We start from the raw sequence: 16,863 nt of genomic DNA, 5'->3' as shown, positions 1-16,863 counted from the left end.
ACACCAGTCATTGGATTTAGGGCCACCCCAATCCCGGATGACCTCATCTTCACTTGATCACGCCCGCAAGACCCTATTTCCAAATAAGGTCACACTCACAGGTCCTGGGGGTTAAGACTTGAACATATCTTTTTTGGGGGACACAATTCTACCCACTACAGATGGAGAGAAATAAAAGGATTCGAGAAATATCAAGACAAGAGAAATCTTAATGGTTAGCTGGGGGTAGGAGGGAGAGAAAACAGAACGAAGAGGAAAAACGACTCAAATGCTTTTACATCAATAACAAAGCCTGGGCTGACGCTGGTGTCTTGTTGCTCTCTGAATGAGTTCCTTCGGGTAGAGTTTCAGGAACTTGATTCCAGTATCTTAGGACCGGTAAACACCTTGCTGAAATAAACTCCTTCCTGCCTGAGAACCTGTCTCCCTTCCCTGGGGGGCAGGTCTGGGGAGAGAGGAACTGGAAGAGAAGATGCCCTTTGCCCATGGAGCCCCCAGCTGATTGCACTAACTTCAATTCAGGCCACACTTGAGAACCAAAATCAAAATCAAGGTCACAGAGCCCGGGGACATCTGAAGCTGCTGCAGATCTCAGCGGCCTCAGAGGAAAGTATGGAATGGGAGACCATGGGCCTGTCTCCTGGTAGAGGAGCTGGGGGACCCGTCAGCGTGGGAGTCCCTCCCAACCACAGGCTGCACTCAAAGCATTTGTTCTTCTGGAAGATTCTTCTCCTCCCTTCTCGCAGTCCCCAGGAGTTCTGATCCCCTGGACGGCTTGTGAAGACCCAGATACTGGGCCTCGCCCTAGAGTGTGTGACTCAGCAGGTCTGGGGTAAGGACCAAGAATTTGCATTTCTATCTTGTTCCCATCTCTCAGAACGGAGAACCACAGCCCGAGATGAATGGCTCTGAGCCCCCGTTGCACGTGGGGGTCACACAGGGAGTCAAAAACACCAACCCCGGTGCTGGACCCCGGACCCCGAAAATCTCCGAGAACGGGGCATGAGCTCTGACTTTGAAGCCCCCCAGGATTCTAAAGGTCAGCTAAGTTTGAGGTTGACACCATTCCCTCACTATGATTGGCTGAGAAGTGGACACATGACCAAATTTTGGCCAATAAGACACGGGGGTGGTGTGCTGGGGGACTTCCGGGTTGATGGCTGCCAGCTTGCATTGCAGCAGATGCTGGGGCAGGAAGATGGAAAGAACGTGGGTGCTCAATGATGTCCATCCTTGACCACGGAAACTGAGAACCCCAAAGCTGCTCCGTCTCAGGACTTCCCCCTTTTGTGGAAATAATAAATGTCTTCATTGTTAAACGGCTCAGGTTGGTGCTTTCTAGTACTTTCAGCCAAAAGCATCTCAATGGCTGCAGATGTGAAACCCTCTGGCAAGTAGCCAGCAGCCGCAGTCAACAGCTTTATTGATTTACTTATGCAGGGAATGTTTACTGAGTGTCTTCTATGTGTCAGGATGGTTCTGGGTACCGGAGAGCATGAGCGAAGTCCCTGCTGTCGTAGAGCTGCATTCCAGCGGGGGGAGACAGACACAAAAGCAAGTCCACAAATAAACCAACAGAATAATTTCAGACAACGTTCAAGAAGGAAAATAGAGTGGTTTGCTGGAGAGTGAGGGAGGGTGGGGCTTCTCTGGGAAGGTGACATTTGAGCAGAGAACTGAATGAAGAAGAGCCAACTATGTGAAGAGGGGCAGGGGAAGGATTCCAGGCAGAGGGCACAGCAGGTGCAAAGGCCCTGGGGTGGGAGTGAACTTTGTTCAAGGAACTGAAATGTGGAATGTGAAGGTGGCATGATTATGCCAGCAGCCTTCAGGGAAGTATCTAAAAGCACACAAAAGCCCCACAGTCCAACTTTTTCTCTCTCTTTCTCTCGATTTCTTAGGGCTTTTGTTTTCAGGTCCAAAGTGTACTAGCGCTGGTTTGTTGAAATCTGAGTGGAGTTTTTCAGGCTTCTCTTCCTAACTCAAGAGAACCACTTAACCTCTCACCGTGTGTGGCCTGCTGTATACTGGCTTTCTTCAATGAAAGCCAAGTGTTTGTGCTTCAGCCTAACTAAACGGCTCTGTCTGCATCAGGTCCCCATCTGTTTTGCTGTTTCTCCTGACAGAACATTTTCTGTCCTGCCCAGAAAACTGCAGCTCCTGTCACGGCCCCTTCCTTTACAACACCCACCTTGTCTGCCTGGGGCCTGCCGATGCCTGGGGACACATCCCACAGCATCAGAGCAAGAGGACGGCCGCTGTGCCGCCAAGCAGGAGTTTTGTTGAGGCCAACGTTGGTACAAAGAATCCTTTAGGATAGAAAAGGCACAGCGCCCTTTTAAAAAATTCACTCTTTTGCCCTTTTAAAAAATTCACTTTTAAAAAATTCACTCAACTGTAGAACAGCAAAGTTGCCATTTTCTTTCCTCAGTGGGGACACTGCTTCTGGACACCAGGTTGAGGTGTGTGCCGGGGGTGGCTGAAACCCAGGCCCAAGCAGGTTCTGGAAATATTCTTTGGCAAGAAATGGATGGCAACACCATTCTGCACACGGCTGCCAGCAGCAGAAACTCCTGTTTGGGCAGACATGGGGTGGTGCCGAGAGGGACCACAGGACACTCACTCACAGGGTTCTTTGTTTAACTGTGTTTACTGAGAGTTTCCTGTGAGCAAGGGGGACACGGTCTCACACAGGTCCCAGACCAGTGGGGACAAAGATATTATTCTCACACCACTGAGTCTATAATGCCACCTGCACCTGGGAAAAATGCTCTCAGGGAAAGGAATCTGCTTTGGGGAGGGTGTATTACAGAGGTCACAGAGTGAACCTTTTTCAAAGCAAACAGGATCGAGTTACTTCCTGCTTAAATCCTGCACTGGCTTCCCGTTGCCCAGGTATAAAGCCCAGACCCCTCTCCAGGGCCCACAAGGCCCTGTAGCTCTGGCGCTGGTCCAGGTCCCCCACTTCTCCCCCTGCCACTCCCTGATATGCAGCCTCCCTAGCCTCTTGTGGATCTTCTGATGTGTTCAGCCTGTGCTCACCCCAGGACCTTGGCACGTGCTATGCTCACTGCTCTAAGCACTTTTCACAGGTCCCCACGTTCTCCCTCAAAGTCTGGCTCCAATGCCACCTACTGAGAGAGGCCTCCCCTGGCCGGCCCATCTCAAGTAACTCTCCTTACGACGTCTTCTTGTTTTATTTTCATGGCACTCTAATTTTACCCAGCCTGATTGCTTATGTCTGTGCCCCCCACTGCTATGAAAGCACCACAAGGGCAAAGACACCCCTGTCTTCACAGCAGGGCCCAATGCATGCCATGGTTTGTGGAATGAATGAATGAATGATTGAGGGACCTGACCCCATCTGGGCCAGCCAGTGAAGGCTTTCTGAATTGACATATGGTGGAAAAGGAGGGCCTCACCTCTGCTTTTTTTGGGGGGCCTCACCGCACGGCATGTAGGATCTTAGTTCCCTGACCAGGGGTTGAACCCGTGCCCCCTGCAGTGGAAGCCAGGAGTCTTAACCGCTGGACCACCAGGGAAGTCCCACCTTTGCTTACTTTTTGACCTCACATCTCATATTCTCACCTCTCCCCTCTACCAACCTGAGATCTTTCAGTTTGTTTGTTTTATTAAATAAGCACGCTAAAGTTCTAAGGGCTTCACAGATAGGAGCTCACTTGGTTCACAGCACAGCCCTCTGAAATAGGTATTATTAGCCCCATTTTACAGATGGGGCAATTGAAGTCCAGAGAAGTAAGTATCATGCCCACACGTGAGCCGAGATTTGAACCTGGATTATCTGGCTCCAGACTTGCTGTTTTTAATGACTATTCTTTCTTACCTCCAGGCTTTTCCCCAGAATGCTATCTCTAGGATTCTCTTCCTCTTCTCTAATTAGTTCCTTTTTCACCACAGAATCAGTTCTCATATCTGTCAGGGTCCAAGCCGGAAGGGGACAGTGCATTAAAACTGGGAGATTTTGAAGAGGTTTTAACACAGGGACTGTTTTAAAGGTGTGAGGAAAACAAAAGGAGTTGTGAAGCTGTTCTCACTCCTAGGGCTGAAGGTTGGAGGGGAGGGAATGACCTTGGAACCTGGAAGGAGAGGGGCTGCCTTACTTGGAAAGGGTCGTGGCCAGCCTGAGCATTTCTGTTATTTGTTGCTGCAAAAAAAAAAAGCAAAACACCCCAAAGGTAGTGACTTAAAACAACAAAAATTTAGTATTTCTTATCACCTTCTGGCTTGAATAGTTCTGGAATGCCAGGGTGCCGGGCAGGTCCACAGATGCTGGCTGCCAGCTGGGCTGGTGGCTGGGGGCATGGTCCTCACTCACGTGGCTTCTCCACACAGCTGCTTGGGCTTCCTCACAACATGGTGGCCGAGTTCAAGAAGGAGTGTTTCAGGAGGTGAAGGTAGAGCTGCTGATGGCTTAAGGTCCGCTCTTGGAGGCTACCCAGGGTCACTTCTGCCACAGTCCACCTGTGGTTGACAGAGGTCACAGTGTCAGCCCAGATTCCGGGGGAAGGAACATGGATTCTCAGTAAGAGGAGTAGCAAAGGAGCATGAACGGTATCTTTACTAAGAACACACCACCAGAGGAGGCTGGAGAACGTCTCATTTCCCCTCACTCAGCTTCTTCAGATCTCCTACCTCCCAGTGGCCAGAGCCAGCTAGAAACCAGAGGACAAGGGAGGCTGCTGACCTGGCTTCTGAGGGTCACCTTCTTGGGGGAGACATCAGGATGGAGAAGCAGAAGGTGGTTCTTGCGGGACAGAACAGTATCCTGGCATAGGACCGCCCACTCTCAAGCTCTGCGAGAACTCTCTCTTTTTCCTTTGTTTGTCATTCTAGACCTCTGTGATTATCTATTGTCAGTCTCTCCTCCAGTACGGTGAGCTCCAAGAGGGCTGGGATCATGGCTGCTTCGCCCACCACTGGATCCCCCAGCGCAGCACTGTGTCTGGCACAGGGTAGATGCTCAATGAATCTTTGTTGAATGACTGAGCCCTTCCTGATATGACACAGATTTCTTCCCTGGCTTTACCCCTCACCCCCGATCCATCCATCCCAAATACACCTTCCATCCGTCCAGGTCTCCCTGGCTTCCCCAACCCAAGTCACTACAACCCAGGCTGCGCAGGGCAACCTCATTCTCATCCTAGCTGAGCCACACTTTTTACTCTTGACCCTCAAGCAGCAGTCAGGGAGAAGTATTTTTATTCTTTAAAAAAAAAAAGGGAAATTGTCTTAGTTTGCTGTGTCTGCTGTAACAGAATACCGCAGACTGGGTGTCTTATAAACAACAGATATTTTTTTCCCTCATGGTTCTGGAGGCTCGAAGTCCAAGACCAAGGGGCTGGCAGATTCTGTGTCTGGCGACAGCCCACTTCCTGGTTCATAGATGGTTATAGGTTCCCTGTGTTCTCATGTGGCTGAAGTGGTGAGGGAGCTCTCTGGGGTTTCCTTTATACGAGCACGAATTTCATTCAAAATGGCTCCAACCTCATGACCTAATCACCACCCAGAGACACCCCCATCTCCAAATACCATCACGCTGTGGCTTAAGATTTAACATATGAATTTTGTGTGTGTGTGTTGTGTGTGTGGGAGGTACAAACATTCAGTCTACAGTAGGAACAGACACAAAAGTAGAGAAAATTGTACCATGAACCTCCATGGACCCATTTTTCAGATTCAACACCTATCAAGTTTTTTTGTTACAGCTGCTTCATCCATCCTCTTCACTTTCTCTTTTAGTGAATTATTTTGAAGCTACTCTCAGTCACAATGGCCTTTCTCCCCTACATCCTGCAGTATGCACCTTGAAAATGCTTCACGTAACAGTTATCACCCCTTCAAAATTAGCAATCATTGAAAGCTTTGTTTTTTTGGTCGCACCGCGCAGCACGTGGGATCTTAGTTCCCTGACCAGGGCTCGAACCCATGCCCCCTGCAGTGGAAGCGTGGGGTCTTAACCACTGGACCGCCAGAGAAGTCCCATATATTTTTTTTATTTTTTATTTTTTGGCTGTGCCGCGCAGCTTGTGGGATCTTATTTCCCCGACTAGAGATTGAACCTGGGCCCCGGCAGTGAAAGTGCAGAGTCCTAACCACTGGACCGCCAGGGAATTCCCTGAAAGGTATTTTAAAATCTAGATCAGATCACTCTGATTTAGGTTACTCTTCTGCTATGAGATCTCCACGGCTAAAATTGGAATTCTTTACCATGGCCTAAGAAAAACCTAACAATTAATTTATTGCACAAAATTTGAGAGTAAAAGGGGGAGGGTGCTAGTAATAATCATATTGGGACAAGAGATATAAACTGGGCGGTCTTGCTATCTGAGGGGCCTGCCCTTCATGGCACCGTCTCTGCTTACCTGTTCCTTGAACAGATGGGACATCTCCTTGCCACAGGGCCTTTGCACTTACTGGGTATTTTGTCAGAATGTCCTCCCCAGTCTCACCCTTCTGGTGTCACCCCTCCACCCCCTCATTTCTCTGTGGTGTTACCTCATCTGTTTCTCTCACTGGCACTTTAGCATCATATAAAATCCTTATTTATTTGCTTAGGTGTGTTTTGTTTTGTTTTAAAATCTCTCTCCCCTGCTAAAACGTGAGGCCAGGACAGAGGAGACCTGTCTGTCTTGTTCACTATTCTATCCCCTGCCCGTAGCACACAGTAGGCCTGGCACAGTGTGGGTGCCGGGTGACTATCTGCTACATGAATGGATGGATGGATGTTCATCCCTGCAGGTCCGGCGGGGCCAGGTGACCTCAGAGGAGCCTCCTGCGTCCTGGGACTGGAACCATCCTCACGTCTCCAGCCGTCTGGGCTGTGGGAACAGGCAGAGGCTTTTCTCTTGTGATCCGGCAGACACAGAGCAGAGTTGTTAGCTCCTGGTTGCCAGCTGAGCCCTCCCACTTACACTTACACCTTTGAGATGGAAGGTGGTTTTGCGTTGGAGACTTAGCTCTTGCCAGAGAGACATACATGTCTCAAGTCCTGAGATGCGGGGGCAAAGGTGAAGTTCAACTGGCAGCTTTTAGTGAAGGAAGACGTCTGGAGACTCCCACGGTGGTGGGTGATTCTGCAGGGAGTCAGGGTTTTGTAGGGGCTTGGCTGAATCTCCTAGGGGAAGTGGTGGTGGTGGTGAGACTCTGGATACCTCCACTAACATTAACATGCGCACAGCTGCGAGGGTCTGTGTGTTTCCAAAATGGCGGCAGTGATGGATGTAGATACCTGGGGTGGCACCAGCATCAGTGCAGGCAAGAAGCGCTTTGACATGAAAAGGGGGAAATGTGGTAGCCCTCTGAGCCTGGGATAGCGTGGTTGGTAACTGTGCCACCTGCAGGAACCACGTTATGAATCTTTGCATAGAATGTCAAGCTAACCAGGTGTCTGCTACTTCTGAAGATGCGCCATTGCATGGGGGAGTTTAAGCACTTCCCCTGCAACTCCTGCTGCCTCAAAACACGGTAGTTGTGTCCGCTGGACAAGAGAGAGCGGGAATTCCAAAAGTATGGGCATTAGAAAAAGAGCATTCTTTGATCAAGCTCAACTGTTTTGCTCTTCATTTAATGACCTGCCCCCTGTTACTTAATTGTTCAATAGAACTGTGTCTCTCCTGCTTTGTCTTTTCAGTTTGCTCTTCCTGCAACCCTACTATACTCTGTGTCAAATAAAATCTACTTTCCTAAATTCCAAAAAAAGTGTTCTGGGAATTCCCTGGCAGTCCAGTGGTTAGGACTCTGTGCTTCCACTGCAGGGGGCATGGGTTCAATTCTTGGTTGGGGACTTAGGATCCTGCAAGCAAGCCGCCTGGCATGGCCAAAAGAAAAGGATTGTAAAAAAAAAACTGCAGGAGTCATTTTCACCTACTGAAGAAAAACAGCTCCTAAGAAGTCATTTGCATCAATGGGATATTATAGCATCTTAAAGAGCATCTATCCAGGCACACTCCTGCCTCAGGACCTTTGCACTGACTTGTTGCCTGGGCCTGGAAAGACCTTCCCCAGATATCCACGTGGCTCGTTCCTGCACTTACCTTAAGTCTTTGCTCAAATGGCATCCTCTCACAGAGGCCCTCCCCCAACCACCCCATTTAAATTGCAACCCTGCCCACTGGGGGCACTTACCCTGTTCTCTTATTTTTCCTGCTAAATCATGTATCATCCTCTAACACAGTGCAGTCCAACAGAAATGTGCAATTAAAAAAAAAATTTTAGTGGCAGCATTTTATTTATCTTTTGGCTCGTGGTATCTCAGTTCCCCAACCAGGGATCGAACCCGCACCCTCAGTAGTGAAAGTGTGGAGTCCTAACCACTGGACCACCAGGGAATTCCAGTAGCTGCATTCCAGTAGCTGCATTTTAAAGAGTAAAAAGAAACAGGAGAAATCAATCTCAGTAGTATATTTTTAATTAGCCCAACATATCCCAATGTTGTCATTTCAACGTGTAATCAACATCAAAATATTGAGATATTTTATGATCTTTATTTCACAGTAAGTCCTTGAAACCTGGCGTGTGTAGGACACAGCAGCTCTCACGTGAACATCATTTCAAGTGTCTTGTCGCCGCGCGTGGTCAGTGGTTACCGTATAGGGCAGCACAGCCCTGGCATGTTATAAAATTTACCAATGATTATGTTCACCATTTATTGATCTTGCTTGTCTGCTGGAATAGAAGGTCAGCAAGGCTTTGTATGTTCACTGCTGGGTCCCCAGCACCTAGCAGAGTGCCTGGCGCATAGTAGGTCGATATCGGCTGAATGAATAAGAGCAGCGAATGTGAACTCTGGGTCTGTCTTCACCCAGTGGCGACCTAGGTGGCAGACGTGGCCAAACGTGATTGTTTCCTCTTCCTCGCTGGCTTTTTCTTTTTTCCCTGTGCTTTCTCTCACTCTCCCCAACTACTTCCTCTTTCCCCTCCCTCCACTTTTTCTTCAGCAAAGAGTAATGATTCATGTCTGGGCTCTGGAGACAAGCGACTTGCTTCCATCCCTGCCCTGCCACTAACCAGCTATGACTCTTCTGAATCAAGCCATTCAGCTTCCATGCAATACCGCTCATGCATTGCCCCAGGTGGTAATAATAATTCTCCCTGCGCTGAGGTGGGGCGGACCAGGTGTGGCAGCCTGCAGGCAGTGATGACCCCATGTAAGGGTGGCACCTCGATAAGTGTGTAACCAGGATTAGCTCATTTAATCCCATGACTATGCCAGGAGGTGGGCACTGTTGAGATGATCTCTACTGCATAGGTAAGGAAGAAGCCAGGGCACAGAGAGGTTAAGCAACTTGCCCAAGGCCACACAGCTATGTAACCTGGCTGCAGGTTCTTAACCATTGGGCTCTTATAGCTGTTGTTTATCAACGCCTATTGATTAAGGACCTACCGTGTTCCAGGCACTGTTCTAGGAGTTGGGGATACAGCAATGAACAAAATAGACAGATTCCTGCCCTCGTGGAGACTTTTTCATTCCAGAGGAGGAAGAGAACCAAATAAAACAAGCAAATACAGGAATAATGTAGTGTTGGATGGTGGTAAGCATAATAGAGAAAAATAAAACAGGGCAGGGAGATGGGGGGATTGTGGGTGTGGTTGTAATTTGAGAAGGTTGATAGGAAGGAAGTCTTTGCTTTGAAGATGACATATAAAGAAGGACTTGAAGGAAGGGAAGGTGACCACGTGGAGGTTTGGAGAAGAGTGGTTCAGCAGAGGGACCAGTAAGTGCAAAGGCCCTGAGGCAGGGGCAAGGCAGCAGGTTTGAGGAACACCTAGGAGGTGGAGCAGAGTGGGCTGGGGGAGAGGGGGACGCGAGGTCAGGGAGATGAGGGTGACCCACAGAGCTCACAGAGGGGGCTGTGGTGAGGACTTGGCCTTTTACTCTGAGTGAGGTGGGAACCACAGGAAATATGCTATACTTCATATAGCACACAACCCACTCATGTAGAATGTACAATTCAATGGGTTTTAGTCTATTCACAGAGCTGTACAACCATCCCCACAATCAATCTTAGAACTTTCCGTCACCCCAAAAAGAACCCTTAACAGTTACTCCCGATCCTCTCTGCCCCCAGCCTAGGCAAACACTAACCTGTTTTCTGTCTCTGTGGATTTGCCTGTTCTGGACATTTCATGGAAATGGAATCATACTGTATGCGGTCTTTTTTTTTTTGCGGTACGCGGGCCTCTCACTGCCGTGGCCTCTCCCGTTGCGGAGCATAGGCTCCGGACGCGCAGGCTCAGCAGCCATGGCTCAAGGGCTCAGCCGCTCTGTGGCATGTGGGATCTTCCCGGACCAGGGCACGAACCCGCGTCCCCTGCATCGCCAGGCGGACTCTCAACCACTGCGCCACTAGGGAAGCCCTGTATGTGGTCTTTTGTAACTGCCTCTTTCACTTAGGGTAATGTTTTCAAAGTCATCCGTGTTGCAGCATGGATCAGTACTTCATTTTTAAATATTAAATAATATTCCATTGTGGGATATTTCACGTTTTATTTATCCATGTGTCAGTGGGGGGTATTTGGGTTGCTTCCACCTTTTGGCTACCGTGAAGAGTGCTGTCATGTACACATTTTTGTGCGGACACAGTTTTCATTTCTCTCATGTATATCCGGGAGGGGAACTGAGGGGACTTATGGCAACTCTGTGTTTAGTCTTTCGAGGAGCTGTTTCCAGACTGTTCTCCACAGTGGCCGTGCCATTTTACAATCCCACCAGCAGTGTATGAGGGTCCCGATTTCTCCACCTCTTTGCCAACACTCCTACTAACTGTCTTTCGATCGTGGGAGGGTTTTGAGCTGAGGAGGAACGTCATCTGACTTGGCGTTTACAGGATTTCTCTGACATGCACGTTGATAATATTTTACTATCATTAATCTTTCTTTTCCTTCTGCATCATTGTCTTGCCTCATCCTGGCAAAGCCTCTCTCTGAAACATGATGAAGTCTTTTCTCTGGCTTCTTAGGTCACCACCCCCTACTCCCCCAGTGGATGTGACTCCCCACAGCGAGGTCACGGCTGGTCATGTGTCTCAGACATCCTTTCATCTCTGCTTTCTCTCTTGTCAAGTGACAGTGTGGCGTGACATGAGAACACTCTTGCCGTGGCCTTGGGGGCTCTCTTGGGTAAGCATCACGTACATTTGGACCTTGAAGACTTGAAAGTTAGATTGGGTGAGATGGTCAAGGCGAGCCAGTCCTTGCCGAGGGAAGCTGGGTATCAAAGAAGGGGGTGGCGTCAGGGCGAGCACAGACCCCAGATTTTAGTTAATTAGTTAATTCCCAAGAACTACAAAAGTCAGCAAACATAAAACAATCCCCACAGCTGATGGCTGCTGAAGGCCTTAAGGAATTCAATGAAATTATATTAATTAATGAATGAGTTGGTTGATTAATTAAAGGTTAATTATTTCAAGCCTTTATTGAGTATGTACTAGGTGCCAGGCATTGTTCCAGGTGCTGGGGTTACATCCATTCGCAAAAACAGACCAGCTTCTGTCTCTTGGGAGCTGGGGAGAGAAAGAAGTAAACAGATAAACGAATAAGACAATTTTAGATAAAATGGGGTGATTTGATAGAGAGTGACTGGTGGGTTGGGACTTTCATTTTGGACAGATTACACAGGGAAGGCCTCTCTAAGGAGCAGGCTTTGAAGTGAGACCTGCAGGAGGAGAAGGCGTCAGGTGTGGGGAAGTGTATTCTAGGCAGAGGGAACAGCAAGTGCAAAGACCCTGAGGCTGGAAAAAGCTGGGGCTGTTTAAGGAACAGAAAGAAGGCCCAGAAGCCTGGGGTAGAGAGAACAAGGGGCAGAGGTTGGGACATGGGGGCAGAAAGGTGAGCAGAAGCCAGGTCAGTTAGGTCCTCGGGGCAGCAACAAGAACAGCTAGCCTCATGGTGCTCTCACCTTGGGGCACTATTCTACGCACTGGCACATCTTCCCAACTCATTGAATCCTTGCGATAGCCCTTGGAGAGAGGCTCTTATTATCCCCATTTGACAGGTGAACAAACTGAGGCACAGAACGGGCCAAGACACTTTCCCCAGGACTCTAGGGTAGGAAATCCTGCAGCATGGACTTCTTGGAACCTGTCCCCATCTGACACCACAGCCGCCTCATCTAGCCACCTTTGCCCCAGCCATCTTGATCTAGGTCAGGGGTTGGCTCCCTGCTCCCGGTACCCTGGACAATGTCGGGTCTCCCAAGGGGAACACAATGCCAGGCAAGGCTCTCTGGCTAGTCACAGCAGGTGCCTGATAAATACTGACTCAGGCCAGGCTGTGTTGCTTAAGTGTGGGCCTGGGAGAAGGCTGCTTCCTTCCAGGGTTGAAGAAGAGTTTCAGAAGGCCTCATTCTGAGCCCTCAGGGACTGGCCTGCCTTACGCAGGGGCTGGGGACACTGCCCTCCTATCCCTGCGTGGCCCCCACTAGAGACTGAGGGGACTGGTCTACATCAGGGATCCAGAGGTCCAGGTGGGGTGGAGGGCTGCAGGCATTAGGAGCAGGTGGGGCTTGAGGACTGCAGCGGAGCACGCACCCAGGTTTCATTTTCTTGGAGCACTTATCTGCAATCCATCGTCCATTTGTTCACTTGCCAATCGTCTGTCTCCCTGTTCGTTAGAAAGCAGGGACTTGGGTTTGTTGACCTAACCCTCTGTGCCTATTTCCTTATCTGTAGAACGGAGTCGCTGTGGGCCAGGCACTTAGCACAAGGACCCCACCTAGAAGGCTCCTCGCCGATTCATTCTAAAATGTTCCTTGGGAGCAAGCGTTCCCAGCCAGGCAGCGCTCAAGCTTTGTCTGCCTGGAGCATTCTAGCGCCTGGCGATGGTCAGAACGCAAGAACATATGAACCTGGAACAGGCCAGGTGGTGGCCCGGTGATAAGGGTGAGGGGTGAGGGGAGAACTGGCCGCTATTTTATTTCACACAGGGTGGCAGGGAAGAGCCTTTCTGATAAGGTGGCGGAGCAGTCGTGAAGGAAGGAGCCGGGCAGATATCTGGGGGGGACAGAATTCCAAGTCGTAGGGGTACAAGGTCCTGAGGCGGGAGTCTGCTGGGCTTGTTCCACGGAGAGAGAGGCTGCAATAGCATGTGTGTGCGCACACGCGGTAAGGTGTGTGTGGCGCCCTGGGGGGAGAGGAGGTCGCAGAGCTGGGGGCGGGCGCTCTGGAGTCCCTGCCAGAGTTGGGCAATTCGTACTAAATACGAACAGTGACGACGCTCAGGACAGAGGAAGTGGGAGGGGAGGAGGGGAGAAGAGGGGAGGAGGAGGGTCTGGGAGGCAGGGGGAGGAAGGAGAGGCGGGGGGGGGGACGAGGAGACAGAGGAGGAGGGGGAGGAAGATGGGGAGGCGGGATCAGGGACAGGGGTGAGCGGGGAGCAGCTGGGAGTGAGGAAGGGGAGAAAGGTTACGAGGTGGAGAGGGTCCAGGCGCAACGTTGCACGTAGCCCACGAGAACTCCGCGCCTCCCTCCCGCGGAAACGGAAGCTAGAGCTTGGGGCCGGCGGCCGTGGCCCCGCCCCAATCGGACCATCTCTCCGCGCCCCGCCCCGGCCACGCCCCTTGCTAGCTTAGGCCCCGCCCCTCAGCCCCCGTCCTCTGGCGCCCGCCCAGATGCTGGCGCCCGCCCAGATGCTGGCGCCCGCCCAGATCCTGGTGCCCAGGTCGTCCCGGGGGCGGTCCACCCCGGCGATGGCACATAAAACCGCTGGCCACCTGCCGGGCCGCTCCTCCGTGCGCTGCGGTCCGGGGCCCGCCGTGCCGCTGCGGCCCGCGTCCGCGGAGTCGCTGCTTCAGTCACGTTCGTCCCCGCCTCGGTCCCTCCACAGGCGCGGAGCTCCGCGAGCACCGCGCGGGCGCCGGGGCGCGCAGACATGGGCAGCCGCTCTAGAGCGCGCCGGGTGGCCGCGGCGCTGGGCTTCGCCGGGCTGCTGTGCGCCGTGCTGGGCGTTATCATGATCGTGATGGTGCCCTCGATCATCAAGCAGCAGGTCCTCAAGGTGGGTGAGGGGCCCGGCCGGAGGTCAGTGCACGCGGGCCCCTCAGGGGCTGGAGGGCGCTGGGCGCCGAGGAGGGCCGGGTGTCCTGGGCCGGGGCCCCTGAGCACCGGAGAGCCCAGAGGGCATGAGGAGGGGCAGCAGGCCACCTTCCCAGGAACCTCCCCGACCCAGGACGCAGGCTGAGTTCGGGGGCCAAGGAGGGCATCCAGGGCTTTTGCTGGAGGTGCAGGCCCGGGTTGGGGAAGCCTGAATTAGAGACCACCTGGGAGCCTGACCTCACCCTAAGGGTCTGGGGTCCGAGGCGGTCCTGGAGTGTGGCCACGTTTCTGGTACTGCCTGGAGGAGCCCAGGAGCGGGCTCACATGCTTCTTGCCTCTTCTGTGGCAGCCTGTGACAGTGTGCGGTAAAACTAGGGCTGCACTTTGCTTGTTTCCTGTGAGCACAGGAGGACAGGAACCCTCCATGCACGTGCACGTGAGACTCACATGGGTGCCCAGGCCGGTGGGTGCTCAGACGGCGGTCTCTGCTGTCCAGAGCCTCCCCATACAAACCCCTTCTCAGAGGCAGAATGGGCTGCTCTGTCCTTCCCGGACGCTGCCTTCCTGATGCAGATTGGCAGCGATAAGCCGCTTTTCTCCCCAGATCCACACAGAGGCAGGCATAAGCCCAGGGCTGCATAAGCAGGGTCCTCGGGGAGTCCACAGCCTGAGAGCTTTCCTGCGATCCTAACCTTATCCACCACTGCCCTTTCAACCAGGGAAACAAATTAAGGCTGTCAGCTGGCCTCAGACCGTCAGACTCTGCCCTGGGTGTCTGGCGGCATTTTTGAATGAGCCTGGAGTTGCTGAAGGACAGGGAGATTGCAGAGTATCACGCTTGAGGTAAAAGCATTCAGCTCTTTGAAGGAAAGGCCAGCACCTGCAGGGCCGGGAGGGGAGACTGAGGCTCACCTTGGCCCAAGATCCAGCCAGACACATAGAGATGTGGCTGTCATCACTTGCTAGTTGATTTCTCTTTTCCCCTTAACCGGCTTCTTTAGGCGAGTTTCTTGAGAATGGGGACTTGTCCGCATTCCGTGTCTGTGCCCCGTGACCAGCGCAGGATGCCTGGGAGATGAATGAATGAGCGAATGAATGAAGGCTGCATCTGCTCGGACCTGGCTGCCAGTTTTTGGCTTTAAAGGTGGAGCAAGTTTGGTTTTTCTCGAGGTCTCTGGGTGAGCAGTTGTCTGAGTCATCTTGGCCACACTGTGTCCTTTGTTTTGTTGTCAAATCTTGTCCCATTAAATCCTGTAATCTGATTGCAAGGAGATCCTGGCCGATGGTGACATTGAGCTGCGAGTTTCTCTTAGTGTTTTTTTTTTTCTTGCCCGTGAAGTGGCGGGAAAAAGTTTCTTGGGGAAACCTGAGAGCGGCCAGAACTGCTTCTTTCTCTCCCGTGGTGGCCAACGGGTGTATCTGTTTTGCTTTTCAAAGTAGCTATGAGAGCTTTATCTCAGTGAAAGCTGGCCGTAAACGCCGCCAAATTTGTGGTTTCTGTACTGTGTGAGCCCTGGAGAGACCATCACTTGGGTGCTGTAAGCGTGGCAAGCCCGTCAAGATCCCGTGCAGAGAGCCTGTTGCTTTGGGGGTGTGAGGATGAGTGGGATTTATAGCTGATGCAGAATCTTGTCAGCCCAGTCCTTCTTGGACTATAATTCAGGTGTTTTCTTTTCACGGCTCTCAATCAGATGAAGGATGTCTCTCTCTCTCTCTCTCTCTCTCTCTCTCTCTCTCTGTGTGTGTGTGTGTGTGTGTGTGTGTGTGTGTGTACATGCACACCCGCACGCCCTACCTAATTTCCCACTCCTCCTCAGGGCTTCCAAAGAGGAAAGCGCCACCGTCCTCAGTTGTCCCGGAACTAAGATTTCTGGGCTTAAACTTGAGTGAGAGCCAGCCAGCGCCCTCCGTGAATATCCCAAAGGTGATTGGTTTGTGGCTGAGTGGCGTGAAGGCACGGAGGCGAGTCCAGCCTGTGACAGTTTCTTCTTGGACAGCTCAGGCTGAACCCTGGCCAAGAGCCTTCCCTTGGAAGAAGGGCATCTGTGTTCAGGGGACCGAGTGGGTGGGATGCTAGGAGAGGGAGGGACGGCCTGCTGGTGTTTTCTTTGGCTGCACGTGTCCATGTGCAACTTGAATGGGAGGGCTTGTGCTTTGATTTCTACTTTTTTTTTTTATGCTTTGGGGTTAAAGAAGTCCGTGTATATAAAATACATGGATTCTTGTTTGTAAAAAAAAAAAAAAATTCAAGTGGAGGGAAAAAAAGGTTCCCCCCATTTTATTCCCCTCCTGGGATAGTACCACTGTCATCCGAGAGTATCTTTCTAGATTTTTATGAAGATACACATCACAAGCATGATTTAGACACATTAATATATATATATTTACATATATTGAACTATAAACTACATCGAAATAGCCTGCAGTTTGCTTTTCAGTTCACAGATATCACTTGGGAATTTTTCCATGTCAAAACATTTAAATCGGTCACACTTTTCACTGCTGCATAGTATTCCTTTGAATGGCTGTACACTTAATTACTTACCCGTTTGTCCATTGACTGATAATTTTCTCATACATACTTCTCTATGTACCTGGATGAACATTTCCACCGGGTACATTTCTAGAAGAGAAGCCTCTAGTCCAGATGGTATGTCCAGTTTGCATTTGGACACAGACTAATGGCCCTTCTGAAGACTGAGGGCGTTTACAGTCCCATCCACAGAGTATGGAACTAGTCACTCCCTCACATCTCTGCCATTATTGGGATTACCGATTTCTTATTATAATTTTTTTTGGGGGGGTTAATCTG

The 16,863-nt window shown here is 51.0% G+C and overlaps 1 protein-coding gene, 1 long non-coding RNA gene and 1 pseudogene across 6 annotated transcripts in view; all 3 read left to right on the top strand.

Moving 5' to 3' along the window:
• The first annotated feature begins 920 nt into the window (after positions 1–920).
• LOC117203967 (uncharacterized) lies at positions 921–1,323 on the top strand. The gene is made up of 2 exons (XR_004486946.1): positions 921–1,039; positions 1,180–1,323. It is a non-coding gene; the product is annotated as an uncharacterized LOC117203967 (long non-coding RNA).
• Positions 1,324–7,187: 5,864 nt separating this feature from the next.
• Positions 7,188–7,540, top strand: LOC101286554 (E3 ubiquitin-protein ligase RBX1-like; annotated as a pseudogene).
• Positions 7,541–13,657: 6,117 nt separating this feature from the next.
• The window catches only part of SCARB1 (scavenger receptor class B member 1), a 79,546-nt gene continuing 76,340 nt past the window's right edge, over positions 13,658–16,863 (top strand). For 2 of the 5 annotated variants that reach the window (XM_049697836.1, XM_049697837.1), the window contains exon 1: positions 13,658–14,013. In XM_049697836.1, coding sequence (XP_049553793.1) covers positions 13,888–14,013 — 126 coding nt within the window. In that variant the 5' untranslated portion in view covers positions 13,658–13,887. The remainder of the gene's footprint in view (positions 14,014–16,863) is intronic. The other 3 variants (XM_033440687.2, XM_004276648.4, XM_033440690.2) reach the window with 3 other exon arrangements.

The sequence above is a fragment of the Orcinus orca genome, chromosome 15 (genome assembly GCF_937001465.1).
Source record: "Orcinus orca chromosome 15, mOrcOrc1.1, whole genome shotgun sequence".
Lineage (NCBI taxonomy): Eukaryota > Metazoa > Chordata > Mammalia > Artiodactyla > Delphinidae > Orcinus > Orcinus orca.
This window is presented reverse-complemented; position numbering and strand designations above follow the sequence as displayed.